Source organism: Ischnura elegans, chromosome 5, assembly GCF_921293095.1.
Source record: "Ischnura elegans chromosome 5, ioIscEleg1.1, whole genome shotgun sequence".
In the NCBI taxonomy this organism is placed as follows: Eukaryota; Metazoa; Arthropoda; class Insecta; order Odonata; family Coenagrionidae; genus Ischnura; species Ischnura elegans.
In genome coordinates this window covers 27,035,712-27,051,293 of record NC_060250.1, presented here as the reverse complement: position 1 = coordinate 27,051,293, position 15,582 = coordinate 27,035,712, and the positions used below count along the sequence as shown (strand labels likewise).

At 42.0% G+C, this 15,582-nt stretch overlaps 1 protein-coding gene across 1 annotated transcript; it reads left to right on the top strand.

The window, feature by feature from the left end:
* The first annotated feature begins 442 nt into the window (after positions 1 to 442).
* LOC124158628 (probable G-protein coupled receptor Mth-like 1) lies at positions 443 to 15,582 on the top strand. The gene is made up of 6 exons (XM_046533817.1): positions 443 to 2,279; positions 7,756 to 8,367; positions 11,140 to 11,218; positions 12,077 to 12,261; positions 14,064 to 14,217; positions 14,518 to 15,582. Exons 1-6 carry the CDS (start codon positions 1,787 to 1,789, stop codon positions 15,035 to 15,037), a joined length of 2,043 nt encoding a protein of 680 aa, XP_046389773.1. The 5' UTR covers positions 443 to 1,786; the 3' UTR covers positions 15,038 to 15,582.

Here is a 15,582-nt window from a genome sequence, read left to right as displayed (position 1 = left end):
GTTTAAAACTTTATAGATATTTTTTGTTGCCAGTGCGACAGCCCTTGGAACTCGATGAAACCTTTAGACCTTGAGTAACACATCCACGTCTCGCCCCAGACAAAGATGTAGTCGCCCTAAATGTGGACGCAGGTAAGTCCATACAACACCTGCCCGTTCTTATTACCTTCGCAGCGGACTCCACCACCGGGCGATGGAAAGTACACACAAGAAGGAGACGAAGAGGAGAGGAACTCGGACGGTTGTTGTTGGGAGTGGAAGGTGAGAGAGGAGAAGGGGGGATGAGGAGGAGAGGTTGGCGATGGCAGGGAGGGAGGGGTGGGCTCGGAGGAATGCCGAAGGTTCTGCTAGGCGGCGTGGTTCGACGGAGAGCGGGTGACTGGGCAAGGGAGAACGCACGCCCTCCCCCCCTCAAAGCTTCCCCTCCGTCTTTTCCTCTTCCTCGTCCGTGGGCAGTCGTGCGATCTCCTCGTAGACAGAAAGTGCCGGTCGCTGAGACTGGTTGGACGTGATATCGCGTGTGCATATATGTGCATGAATTCGCCTCACGGAGAGGCTTCGGTGTTCCTTACCGGATTGAAGAGAGCGTCGCGGATGACCACCGAGAGTACCTACTTCGACTCCCGCTCCGAGGCCACTCCACCTACCGGGGATATTGCACGGCACGCCGTGATTCAAGCGGGAGTTCCGTGAGCAACGGGGACGGAGGAACGGCGCACGCGTGATTCAACGTGCTCTCCGCGGGACGGAAGGAAGGACGGAGAGGAGGAATTTTCGGAGGTCCTCCCGTCAATTGCCCTCCGATGATCGTACGATTTTTTCCCCGCCTCCCGTCATCCCTCTTCCTTCCCCTCCGGTAACAATAAGGTTTTTTTCGCTCCCGCGTCCGGAGAGAACGGGGAAGGAGTGCCTCAGGACTGAAGAGAGGAGGTTTTGTGCGTGTTTGTGCCTGCGAGTGTCTTATTTTTTCGGAGTTGAATAGCAGAGAAGAGGGCGTAATAATCTGGCAACCTCGGAAGGAGGGCAGCTGTGCGTTTTGAGGAGAGCGGCTGGCCCCTGGAGGAGATGCCGGTGAGGTGTGCAGTCCCCGGCGATCATTCATTGCTCCTCGCGCCGCGTGTGTTTGTTGGTGCAGCGTGAAAGAAGGGGGAGGTCTACGGGGGGAGGACGCTTGTCATCCGCGCTACGTGTGTCTGAAAGGGGAGGAAAGGATAAGGAACGCCTTTCAAGGATGCTGAATGAGTGCTAAGAGAAGGAGGATTGAAATAAAGATCTAAAAGTTAAAAAGAAAGAAGTTGTAGTGCGAGGCGTGAGTTTAAAAAAAGAAGCCTTTGTGTTTGTGTGCGCGGTGTGAAAGAGAGACGTCTTCTTAAGAGGTAGGAATACTTTTTCGCGGTTGGTTTCGTGTGTCGCGACGCCGACGTTTATTTTTTTCCCCTAGCTGTCAAGGGGGAGGGGAGACCGCGACACGAATAGGGGACACCATCACCCCCACCCCTAACAGACAACCCCCTAGGGGTGGGTGCCACCCATGCGTGATCTAGCCCTCAGCATTCATCTCCCATGTTCATTTGCTGCTGTGGTGATGGACAGGGGGAGTTGTTATGATCAGACTTCTCCCGCAAGGACCGAACACCCTTCCGTAGTGAGGTCTTGACCGACCTTCCGAATGTTTGCAAACATGTCTAGAAGGATTTTAACACTGCTTCTACAGTGAGGAGCGAACATCCACCAGTAGTGCAGCTTTCAGTGTCTCTAAGTACCGAAACAAAGAGAGTTTTTCTCAATGTTTGCAAACATGTTCGCAAGGATGCCCAATATCCTATCGCTCCTTCTGGTGTTGGGTGTCGCGGCGTCGGCGGTAGCCACCACCGTCAACAAGTGCTGCGCCCACGGAGAGATCCTGGTCCCGTCGACGCTCGCCTGTCGGCCGGTGTCGGCACCGCGAGAGAAGGAGGCGTCGTGGACGCCGGTCGTGTTCTCGCCCTCCAAGCGCAATTTCCTAGTGTCGGTGCCGGCCGAGTGGTTGATAGCCGCACCGAAGAGGCCCTCGTCCTGCCGCCGACCCACGCTGCACCGGGCCGACCCATCCGCGCCCTCCTTCGTGCTTTTCAGCAACGGCTCCCTCGTGTTGCCCGTCTCGTCCGACGGACTGCTGCACCCGGACAACTTCTGTCTAGACGCGGCCCGGGAGCCGTCGCAGTCTGCCGACATGGAGCTGGCAGCGCTCGTGTGCACGGCCGAGGATATCGCGATGAGCAAAGATGCCGAGGATGAAGGTAAATGTTTTACTGCAGGGAAACCTGTCTACGCAATCACACCTGCTAAGCGACCACCCCTCTCAGAGATCAGTTCATAACGAAACCGACTGCAATGCCGGCAGGTTCATAGAATTTAATTTGCCTATTAAAAAGACCACCTCTTACTCCGACCTGAGACAGCAACTTCGAAGGAAATTTATCTCTTTTCTGCGAATGTAAACGCTGTCATAACATTGCCATAGATCGTTCAAAATATTAAAACTTTCTCTTTACTATTTTAACCATTTCCAACCCAAAGCTGATTCTGGAAGAAATCACATTTCAAGATTTTTCATTTTGGAAACTTGAAAATTTTGCACTCAATGATAATTATCCCGGCAGCTAAATATTTGGTCATTAAAATTTGCACTACAAAATGATATGTAGTTTAGATAACTCCTAAGTAGAGCTTAAAGTTTAAAAATTTTTGATGTTGCTTAGAAGCAACATTGGGTTATAAAGGGTTAAGTGATTGGTAAACTCATTACTTTCCCCACTCTTTTCAATCCAGCCACCTAGTCCTTAACAATCACATGTATTTAAAGAAACATCCTATCCAAATCTCTCCACTCCTTATAACGACTAGTTTTCAGTGAAACCATCGGCAGTTACTCAACACAGGTTTCACTGTACCAACGGCCATTGATTTTTTCACTCTCATTGGATCACTGGCTTGAGAAGCAGCGATGTATTTCGGAGGGACCGGTCGATATATCATTGTTTTTTGCACCGTATCTTGTCATCCCAAAATGTTGTTATCGAGTGATTTATATGGAAAATAATTGGGCAATTAGAGGGGGTTAGTATTCCACTTGAGGAGATAAACACAATAATTTTTCGCGGAAGGAGGACAGTCCTTGCAGTCCCACGTTCAAAACTGAAATCGCGCCACTGAGGAGAAGGGCACTGGCATTAATAATAACAAAGTCACGGTGTATAAAATATTAATGAATTCACCGAAGTTGAGAAAAATTCTACCCACAAATCTCCAGGAAAAGTTTTAATGAGACTAATAATTCGTAACAGCATCATCTTATGCTGACGTGCCAGACACCTCCCAAGTAGAAGGCTTTAGGAGAAGAAATTCAAAATTATTTAAATATTCAAAGATTGCCTTCCTGAGAAGCAATCAACCTCTATTTGGCTTATAGTTCTAGACATTCCATGTCCGAAAACGAAAAAATCTTACGTTACCAGACTTTTAGACCTTGTTTACATCTGCAAAAATCCCGACTGACAAAATATCGAGTGGAGGGGAATTGTATGTTATCAATAAAATTAATAAGATTGTTACAAAATCGATAGTAAAGTAATTATTGGGCAAAATTGTAAGCATTGAACCCTGGTCGTTTTTACCCATTGGGGTTTGCTAACTCTCAGGAAATGAGTCAATTTTGATCCCTTTCAGAGGAAATTCAGATAGCATAGTTTTTTGCACTAGCTGAGTTGCCCCTATTGATCTAGTGCATGTAGGCGGTTTCAAAACAGGTATACATTTCTAAACATCGTTAAAAAATACCTATTCTTCCAACGTTGAAAGCCAGTGATTGCCCGAATTCTTGCAGAGAATATTTTTATTCAACATTCCAAATTCTTTTTTAAATGAACCACAAAAGGCATGTAGGAATGTGTTACGATGTCTTTCACATAATCTAGTGGTAATATTTCATCATGGTATAAAAACGATGGACACAGAAAGAAAAACATCTATGGACCCAAGTTTGTATCACCATTATTCTCCATCTCCCTGTTTCTATGCCGATTCATCGCCCAGCATTACCTTAGTACCGCCGGATCATATTCCCTTTTGACGCCGTCAAAATAGGAGAACTGCCTGCTGACTTTAGTAGTGCCTCTAGGGAAATGGAGAAAGCCTTCGCGTAGATGAAAACACCTCTTACTCTCAGAGAAATGGCATTCACGAGCGCCACAAAGCTGTGATGGATTTTAGCGCAAACGTAACAAAACGCAAATGTTAAATAATGCGAACAAAGAAAAACATTGCGAGTTCTTCTTGTCGTATGTCACTGTGATATCTCGTTGATCACAACTAGAATCAAGAAGTAGAGATGTCAGCAAAAGGGCTTAAGTACGTGACCCATTACAAACACACTGTTTACTTAAAGTCGCTAACGGTAGAAAGCATATTTTCTGAAACTGATTTAAAGCGAGCGAAGTGGCAGCAAGAAACTAACTTCCACGGGACGGACCTTGAGCAAACCGCTGTCGGCTGGGAGAATGTCGAGTCGGTCGACGTGCCTGCAGTCCCAAACAGCGAGACGTTTATCCTCCTGTAATTTAACTCCGCACCACGCCCTGCTGGAGGCTCGCACGGTATTTGATTTACACGACATGGCATTCTCGCGCTCGAAAAGTGTGCACATATGCCTCGCGAAGCGCAGTCAGTGGGGGATATTAGCGAGTTCTCAAGAATGTTGCACCACAAGGTTCAAGGTCGAATCCCTAACATCTCCTCAGGTCGCTAATAGAGAGAGGGGAAAAAGCCCTCAGCTGAACATTGAAATTAGGGCACTTGTACTGTGTGAAGCATCCTTCTCGAGAGTCTATCCGAACTAATTAACGGGGGTGACGACTTATAAAAAATACTTGGGGGCCCATACCGGGGGTCTTGCCCTGGGAGTTTTATAAATAATGAGTTTCAAAGTTTTTAAAAGCTTTTTGGAAGAGTTATGCGATCAAAATTAGAACTGTAAAAATATGTTAGAACAGCAAAATGTTTAGTAATCTTGTTGTATTCCTAAGCGTGAGTGAGATCAGAAAAGAGAATCCGTTCCGACTTACATGGGTTAAGTGCATACAAATGTTAAGGGGAGAGTCGGGAATGAAGAAATTATCATACATTCACAATTATTAAATAGAGTAAATATAAAGGATTAACCGTCTTACACTAGGAATTCCCATCTTCCTTCCCGTGGGGCAGCGAGGGGGAGGTTTTGGGGGAAACCCCCCAGAGCTCAATGAAATTTTTAAGTTAAATATATTTTACTTAGTTGGATTAATATTGCTTATAGAATAGTGTGAGGATTAATGAAATATCCCCGTGATAGAAGATATGATAAAAATGATAGAAGGCCGTAATAATCACAACTTGTCACTTATTTAAATATGTTAGAGTTATTTGGCATACGTTCTTTTGGTGAAACCTCTCATTTTTGACAGCATTTATACAGCTAAGATATTTGCTGTTTTGATTCCATGGCCATCCAAAACCCTAGTGGTCTAATGCTACGGTTGCGTCGATGAACCATTGCTTAAACATTAAAATAATTAAGTCCCTCACTGGTATTCACGCTTAGTTTCTAACAATAATCAATATTTTAATGGGTTCCTCAAGAGCTATAGTACTGAGATTTGAACGCGAAGAAAATGATCTCGAGAAACTACACTTTGTTTCTACTGTAGATTCCTCTGACACAATAGATCGCATGTAATGAAAAACTTATGACAGTGGAATTAAACAATATCCCGCGAAAGTATTTTTTCGGATATAATGATATTTGACTTTATTGTTTTTTAAGCAATAAAACCAGAAAGATATCATCCGTCAGTGGCGATTTTCCGACCAGGGAGAGGAATATAGGGACATTCCTCTTTAAATCGAAACTTGAAGGTCGCACGTGGTGGAAGGGCTCCATATTAATGATGAAAGACACTTTGTTTCTTCCACAAGTTTATAAAAATTTCCATTTTATTACCGGTTTCGGCTATTACACCATTATCAAATTCGTATTTGACAATAGTGTAATAGCCGAAACCGGTAATAATTAGACATTTTTATAAACTTGTGGAAGAAACAAAGTGTCTTTTAATATAATTATTGACATTCCTCTTCCAGATGAAAAGGAAAATGTGCTTTCTGATAATATATTTTAGCATTTTAAAAATGAGCTTCACCCTCTGTCAACACGACAGAATTCTCCCTGGAAAAGGACTTAAAGGATAGAAAAGAAAAATTAATTTAATTATGCAAAGATTAGTCTCCCTTAGAAATCTCAATTTGGCACCTAATTCGAAGCAAGTCCGATACGCTACCTGTAAATCCCTTTTTCAACCTGCAGTTTGAAAACGTCTTATATCCCGAGGGTAACGAGCCGACTAACCACAGATACATATTAATGAAAACAAAAAGTTAAACCAGAAACTCGAATCGTTACATACAACAGGTAAGAAATACTCCATCATTCCACTACATCTCGCAAATAACGCGCTCTATACGGGCGCGAAAGCCAGTATGGTAAGTTCATTACGCAGCTACAATCGAAATATTATAACCGACTAGATTTGACGCTGCTCAAGATTTTGGTTAAAAAAAATACACAGGAGAGGTGTACCTAATCATTTTTATCCGGACGTAATTCTTTTTCTCCATTGTAGAAGTTATATGGGCCCTAAAGCTCCACCTCTGTTTTTATTCACGATGATTTCTGATGAAGTGATTTTTTTGCTCTAAGAATTAAAAAATATTTAACCTTCGAAATGTGAGGTGGCACATGGGAAAGAACTGTCTATCCTACCCTTAATTTCCTTACCTTGTATTCCACATACCTGTGGCTTACTGTCCAGCCGGCGAGAGTTGTCCGATCGAAGTTCAAAAGGAGGGCCCAGCACGGTTTGCAGCCAATCGCTGTCCCCTAAACGCACCGCAAACCCTCGCCTAGTCATAAAACGTTGTCACATTCATATGCAGTACTGAAACAAGCCTAAGCCACCAAAACAAGCCCTTTCTTCGAATCACCAAAGCAGGTAATTCGCCCTTTGGGTCCTTCGCGCTCGTCGTCCCTTCCGGCTGCTTTCTTCACGGAACCCTTTTGTTTACATGTGAGGTGGGCGTTTCCCTTTCTTACCTGGCAACCTTGCCCCCTACCCCGATTTAGACCCTTCTAAATGCCATCGGACAACTGTCGGCGGCCGGACTGTAGTCTGAGCCAGGGCCGTTCAAAGGGCCGCCTCGCGTACGCCATAACATGCGCAAGGTATGGCGCAAGTTACGGCGTATAAAAATAATTTTGAGGAAAACAAATTGGGGGTAAATGCATTCTATGAGTAAGTTGTGAGAGAAATGTTGCTTTTGAGGAAGGAACCGCCATCAGATTGAGAAGAGAGGCACCATAGGTCTGAGTTAAGATTTATCCTCACCTTATTATATATAGCAGTAACTTTTACAATCCAAATTTTCAGGTGCTATATTTGAAATATAGCACATGATGTTGCCCATATTTCAAATGTAGCACCTGATGATGATACTCCAGCGCTGAAATCCGGATTGTGCAAGTTTTTTCTTTGATCATAGTGGATTGTAAAGTTGCTGTTATAATAAATGGAATTCCACCAAGTGAGCACTTTTACCATTTCATTCGTTATCCTCACCTATCCAACTCAACCTTCTGGTTGTATCACTGTGTGGGTGAATAAAAAGTTGCCATAATTTTCGCAGACACTCCGCCGGCGTCGTCCTCTGTTTCAATGGCGGTGGTGAGGAAGTGCTGCGGCGACGGCGCGGCGTTCGACGAGACTACTCGGGCGTGCGTGGTGGCCACCTCGCAGGCGACGAGCACCTGGTCCGCGCCGCCCCCCATCAAGACCCTCGCCGGCTTCCCCAGCTGCGGCGGCGACGACTACGTCCTCATGCAGCAAGCCGAGAACGAGGACATCAAGGTTTCCCCGGAAGACGGCTCTCTCAACACCTCGTCCGGCGTCATCCCCGCCGAGAAGTTTTGCGTCGAGCACATAGTGAACGGGAGCAAGGGTGCTGTGCCCTCCGCACCCAGAATCTTGGCCTGCTCCAGCGCCATCCCGTCCCCGCCAGACCCCGTGGTGTTGGATCAGAGAGACCTGCGCTACAAGCTCTACCCCATCGCCCTCATCATCTCGGTCATCTTCCTGGCCGCCACGCTCGCCGCCGGATGCCTGCTCCCCAAGACGCACCACGCGCTGCACTGGCGATGCCAGACGGGCCATGTGGCCAGCCTGCTCGTCGCATACATACTGCTGGCGGCCACGCAGATTGCAGGGACCTCAGTGAAGCGCGGCCCGTGCATCGCCCTCGGTAAGTCGCTCACTAGCAGGCGAGAATGTAGATGCCGAACATTAGAAAGAAAACTAGGTAAAATTAAATATAAAATGATAATTGCTGAAGAAAAAATATTATAAAAAGTGAGAATTTCGTTGAGTACGAAATTTAATAATTCATTTTGGTTCTGATCTATTCAGTGAATTCTTTCCTTGAAACTGGAATGAAACCTCGAAGATAATCATTTCAAAAATCCATTAGGTTCTAAAAAAATTTTATTGGTACTGAAAAGTTACCAGGGTTGTGTATTTTCATTTCAACATGGATTTTCACAAAGTAAAAGCCGAATCGATTGATTTCACCACTAGATTCTCTTTTATCTTCTAACACCTTTATTTAATTTTTTAAAATATCTTTATTCTGAGTATGTTCTAAATAAAGTAACTAATAAAAACGTAGAATTTTATAATATAAAAAATATTGGAAGTTACCCAAGTCTTTTTTATTACACATAACATATATGTTGATGAAATCTTCTCGGGAAATCAGCCGGGTGATGATGGCCATTGCTGCCTTGCGGGGCAGCAATGGCCATCATCACCCGGCTGATTTCCCGAGAAGATTTCATCAACAGCATTCGCCGGGAAAGAACCAAATCCTTCTTCATAACATATTTGCTTCACAATACATACATAGGGGAGCCTTGTGGGGACTCCCTAAGCTCGGGGCCCTCTGCAATTCTCGACAAGCCAGACCGCCCCTACCAAACACCTTGTCTATTAATCAATATTTCCCAAGCAGCAGATGATATCCATTGGATATCTAAATAGGTTGATATATTCAAAACACATTATTACACCATGGATATTTTGACAACATTACATAGATGTCCAAGTTGTAAAATCCGTGACATTAAAAATTGTTGTTCTAAACAGTATCTATACATAGCATATTTTTTGTATAGAATTGAAGGGCACTGATGTCTTGTTTGCATGTCCAGGCATGGGCGTACCCAGCGAGGGGGAGGGGAGCAGCTACCCCCCCAGATGCAAAAATCGCAAAAGTCTTTAAGCAAAATCAGTACTGAATTGAAATGAAAGTATTCAACAAATTTTCTTTAAACCCACAAAAAATGATATATATTAGTATAAGATATGTAACTAAAATAAAACTATTTTTTCAAGGAAATAATCTCATAAATCCCGTGGGTTTCGTCCCCCCTAGACCATGGCTTGCCCCCCCTCCCCCCAGTTATGATCCTGGGTACGCCCTTGTGTTCAGGGATTACCAAAAACCATAATAAGTTCACCCATTATCAACTCATTAGATGTTGTAAAGATATGTAAGAGATGCTGTAATATGAACCTCTACTCCCACTGTTTGATATAGCTGCAACGTTGTTTGGTGGATCCTTTAGATACTTTACAGATATCCATACAACGTTACTTGGATTAATGTGGTTATTGTACGGATTGCCAACGGCGTTAATGGCTGAATGCATACAATTCAGGAAAGCCAGTTTGCATTTAAATATGTCTTTCAAATGAGTGTAGAAATGGGTTCCCAAGCAGACATTAGGGTAAACTGCTTTTTAAGGAGTGCAGAATTCTCTTTCTTCAGAGCTAACAGAGGGGCTTTCTCAGGAGAATCAACTTGTATTGGTCACTACTTGCCTTGCCAATTAAATTAGAGCTAAGGCATCAGACATTCAAGGATGCAAATAAGCCGGGGCTGGATCAAGGAATTTTAACACACCCCCGGAAAAATTTTTCATGTACAGTCAGGAAGTCCATAAGTCAGAACAGACATGTTGATGTCTACAGTGTGGCACAAGTGATCGATTTAGAGGGGGTCCAAGGGAAGGGTTGAAAATCCAAACATTCCTGTATGAAATACAAGTTTTAACCATAAAAACCTGAGACAACACAAGTAAAAGGCAAGACAAAAGATGTAACTTCTAAAATAAATGATTTTTTAATTCATTTGTATTAAGGATGAGTTGGTTCTTAAATTTTTCCAGTTCACGGTACCGATCTGGTTTTCCCCCATCAGTTCCCAGTTCTCAATACTCTGTTCAGGGGTGCCGACTTACAAAAAATATTGGGGGGCCCAAACCGGGATCTTGCCCGGGAAATTTTTTAAGTAGTGAGTTATAAGTTTTTTAAGCATTTTGGAGAGGCATATGATCAACATTAGAACCCTATAACTCGAATCTCAATATATAGACACTTCGGGGAAAATCGACAAGCCTGACACATTTTTTCTTCACACCCATAACAAGTTTTTGAGGCCCCCTCAGGCCCCATGGAGTCGGCGCCACTGACTCTGTTCCATCAATGAAATCTTGTTTGAAACTGCTTCATCATAAAATAAAAATACTTCGTTCAATTCCACACTTTATTTTAAATAGTACGACCCGAATTTCTGCATATCATCATTTCCTGATGATAGCATGATATGCAGAAACCTGGGTCGTACTATTTAAAATTATTCTCTTATTTTCTGTATGAATTGCAAATTTTAGTGAAAAAACAAAAGAACTGAATAAAAATAATTTCACACAAGAGGTAAGGTAGGGTTCTTAACTTCCTCAAACGGATGGCATATTATGTATAAACACATCCTTAAGTATGCCACAACTATATATTTTTTCTCTGCGTAGGAATTGTATGAAATTGTCAAGTTTACCTTTTTTAAGACCCAAGTGTAAAATCAATGATTTTGTCTGTTGATTTCTCAATTATTAAGATTTTACCATTATAGTTATAGACTGATGAATAATTTTACATTCTATTTCATCCACTTCAGGGGTATTCATGCATTACTTCTCTCTTGCTGCTTTCTTTTGGCTGAACACTATGTGCTTCAACATCTGGTGGACATTCAGGTGAGCAAAGAAAATGCCATAGGTATTTATACCCAACCTTAGAGTAAAACTGGAAATACGTGACTCACATGTTCCTTGCCATGCACCTCCACTTGGCACTCACATGACTTCTAATGTTTTTTAGTGAGACACTGTATGGCATCTCATTACTCTGCTGAAAATTCTTGGCAGATACCTAATACATACATGGTAACTCCTGAGGCCTAACAGGGAATGTGTCTATGGTATGCAATGTCAGGAAAAAGGCAAGAATTGATAGAAAAATTCTCCTAGTAATGGTCACTCCTTCTGTTACTATGTACATATATATTAGAAACAGTGCCTGTAAGGAGTATTTTGAATCTTGAACAAATGCACTCGCTTGGGACTCTTTCTCCACCTGCAAGAACACCAATTGAAGTTCTTTACAGGCCTTTGCGAGCCTCTTCAAGGATGGGGTTTGGCACAAAATATATATCATTCATTTTTTTACTTACTCTTAGGTTTTAGTGAGCATTAATTCCACATTTTTCCAAAATCTCACTAATTCATAATCAAAATACATGTACAAGTAAATCCCTATAAGAATGAATGTGCATGAGTGTTTATGCCTAATATATTTTTGTGGCCGTGCCTAAGGACAAAATTTGGCCTCAATGAGTTGATGACAATTTACGTGCTCCTAATCTTGGGCCAGGCTAAAAACTTTTTCACTCACAAATGACTATGTACTCTGCCCAGAATTTATTTAAAGGGCACAATATCATCCTGTATTTTCCTTGCATAGTAAAAGAATTATGCCTTCTTGGTGCTATTAAGGAGGAGGATAAGCTAAAATGCTAATTATGTAACTCTTTCAATTTGCATATGTCTTACCAGAGACTTACGACCAGCCAGTCTGGATAAGGGACAAGAACTGTGCCGATTTAGAGGGTATTCCCTGTATGCTTGGGGTGCACCTCTACTAATTGCTGGGATAGGCTTGACTCTAGACCTGGCAGCAGCAGGAGACCTTAGTGGACCACTGCGTCCACGTTTTGGGGATCGAAGGTGTTGGTTTTATGGTGAGTATACTAACTTTCAGTAGTATTTCATCGATGAAAATAATAGAATGCCTTACCCATGTACACAGCAGAAAGCTTTTCGATTTCTAGATTCAATGTTTTCCCCTATTTTCTGAGGTCCTGTGAATAGTATATATTTTTTAGTTTACCCCTATTTTACAATTTCCTTATCTTTTTATCATTTACCTGGCAGCAGGCAAGCAACCAGAAATTGGCTTCAGTTAAGACCTTGATAGTATCAATACACGCTGCCTGTGCTGGTAATTTTGTCAATTCCCACCCATTAGAAAACCATAAATTACATAAAACATATAAGCTAAAATCTTTTTTGCATAGTGCTGAAATTCATAGTGTGTTGGTTGTTACCAAAATGGCTGTAGTTAGTCAGGCTAAATCTCTGCAGATCCTTTCCTTGCCTGAAATCCATCTGATTTTTCACTAAATTTTTAACTTTAGTGCTCCGGCTGTCATGGATTAATATTACAGATCTGATTTTGAGGAAATTTTGGATGTCAGATCCTAATCTCAATAACTTCTCCAAAACTTCTACTAGTTGAGAGAAAAACAAAGAAGTGACCATGAGCTAGTAGTCTTCTGAGTGGATGTATAGCAGGCAGTTGCTACTAGGGAAAAGATTTTGGGATAGGCCCTCCCTGCTAAACCCCCCAAAGCAGAGAAACAGTACTTGTGGCAGAAATGTTTCCTCAAATAGGTGTATGGACTGTCCACCACTACTTTGTGCTGAAAAATTAAAACTACCAAAAATTTTTTTCAATGCCTGCACTGCTTGAAGGGGAGAGGATTTTAATGGACTACTGCATCCACGTTTTGTGGATCGAAAGTGTTTCGAAGGGTCGTTAAAGCTCCAATGATTTTGAGTCCACTCGATGACTTTGGACAAATCTCTTGTGGCAATTTAATTACTACCTCCTACTGAGGGGAGATCTAGCAGCCATCACATAGTTCATCATTTACCTGGCAGCAGGCAAGCAACCAGAAATTGGCTTCAGTTAAGACCTTGGTAGTATCAATACACGCTGCCTGTGCTGGTTATTTTATGTCAATTCCCACCCATTAGAAAACCATAAATTACATAGCACATATAAGCTAAAAATTTTGTTGTTGAGCTTCGAATTTCCAGTATGTAGAGGCCATACTGCCAAACTTCATTAACAAGGCGACATCCATTAGACATCTTCTCTGTTGGATTTAGTTGGTAAATTGTCATAGGAGACTATTTTCCTACACCATCAAGTGAACTCATTATCAAGTTTACATGGTTATTAGTGAATTTGAATGCTTCAAAACATGCTGGGCTCAAATAATTGAGAATACTGTAACATATTACATACATGCTTTCTTAACAGATATATGTACTAGTTTAATGATAATCATTTCCTAGTATTGAGACTGTACATGCACAAATTGTGTCCGATGGTGGTGTCTCACATATACGTTAAAAAATAGCTATTGATAGATGACAGGCTAGGAAAAATAAACAAGGAGTTAAGATACTGAAAGATCAAAGGGAGAAAGTGGTGCTATAGAGGAATGTTGTACGTAAAATTTACTTCATCTACCATGAAGAACTCATTCCAAAACCTTTTAAGATCCTTCAATAGTATATATTTCATTGCATTGCTATGGGGAATAATAGAATCTAAACATTTAATGCCTTAGTTATAATGCTTTTTGATCAGCGTAATTGAGGGTAAGTTTTTATGAAACAGGAGCCTTCAATGAAATAGGCAACCTTGTTCTCATTACAGAGGCATTAACAAATCTTTGATATTTTTTTGCAGGAGATATGGAAATATTTGCATATTTCCATGGTCCAGTAGGAGTACTCCTACTCATCAACTTAATTTTATTCTTGGCAACAGCCAGAGAACTCACATGTGGTCTATGGAGAAGAGAGGTGGCTAAATCTAGTCCCCATGCAGATGGAGCAGACAGGTAATACATGATGCCGTATTGTTTTACTATCCTGCATTTTTTTTAAAGATAAAATATTCTTATTACTATTACACTTCCTATTTAGAAATTTTTCATACCCTATTTCCATTTCAAGAATCAGTATGATAAAATTCTTATAAAATGACATTGCATGAAAAACACATCAATAAAACCTCCCTCATGAATAAATACTTATGTATTACTAACTAAAAGTGACTTTTAGCATAAAAGGTATCACAAGATTTTAAAGGCTACTATAATTACAATCCGATCTTACTAAACCAATTACACCTATTTCAGGGCAACCCTTGGTCGTGTATGCTTGAAGCTAGTGGTGGTGATGGGTGTTACATGGGTAGCGGATGTTATATCATGGGCAGTTGGTGGTCCATCACACGCTTGGTACATCACGGACCTTATCAATGCTTTCCAGGGTGTGTTCATCTTTGTGGTTGTCGGATGCCAGCCCCAAGTTTGGGCTGCGCTCAGACGAATGTGGTGTTTCCGCAAGGTGGGAGGCAATGGTGGACTTAGGAGGAGGGAGTTAGGCAATGGTGTGGCCCATGACGATGATGATGACTATGACGAGAGTGGAGCTGTGGGCCAATTTTGCCGAGGGGGCATGGGTGGTGGGGTGACATCGTCTGGCCGCCCTGTGTCCACCACCACCTCCGAAGCTGGGCCATTTGGAAGCAGTCCACCACACTCATTAACATGGGAAGGGGACATCAATCATAGCCAGAATGGAAACCAAAAGAACATCATTACTGGCACTAAGTCGAATGAGAAAATTGTTGAAGACAAAGAAACACTGTGCTAGTGACTTCGGACTTGAGGCAGACATGCCTACTGCTCATGGATTTCTTACCCTGGAGCAATTATTCAAGGGTAAAGTTGGCTGCAAATTTATAATTTGCATTCCCTGTGTTGAAACTATATCACAGTAGGATGTGAAGATTTTATAGTGTGACAAAAGTATTTTTGTAGTAGCTATTTATTCGCCTGTTACCAGTCATTAGGATAATTCTGACAAACAATACCGAAAGTGCTTCTTACAGACTAGTGCCATGATTGGCTACTGAGAACGAATGAAAACTGAACATTTACTCCAAGTTGACCAAGTATGGATGTGTAAGTGTAACTTATGAAAAACTTACAGATTTTCTCATGCAGTATGGATGAGTGGTCTTTCAGAACCAGGTCATTTCAATTCCAAGATGAGCTGATTTGCTGCATGAGTCCATTGTGTACAAGAAATTGATCCACAATGTATTTAAAGTTCCTAACCCATTCAACATCATTGTTTTAACTGATTGTACTGTAAGTTTTTAAAAGTCAAAATTAACAGCTTTTCATAGACAAATA

What these genes read in the sequence shown, in the direction of transcription:
- LOC124158628 (XM_046533817.1), top strand. Translation starts at nt 1,787, where the DNA reads ATGTTTGCAAACATGTTCGCAAGGATGCCCAATATCCTATCGCTCCTT. An exon ending in CAAAGATGCCGAGGATGAAG is followed by an intron (nt 2,280 to 7,755) that starts GTAAATGTTTTA and finishes TAATTTTCGCAG; the next exon opens with ACACTCCGCCGGCGTCGTCC. An exon ending in CGGCCCGTGCATCGCCCTCG is followed by an intron (nt 8,368 to 11,139) that starts GTAAGTCGCTCA and finishes CATCCACTTCAG; the next exon opens with GGGTATTCATGCATTACTTC.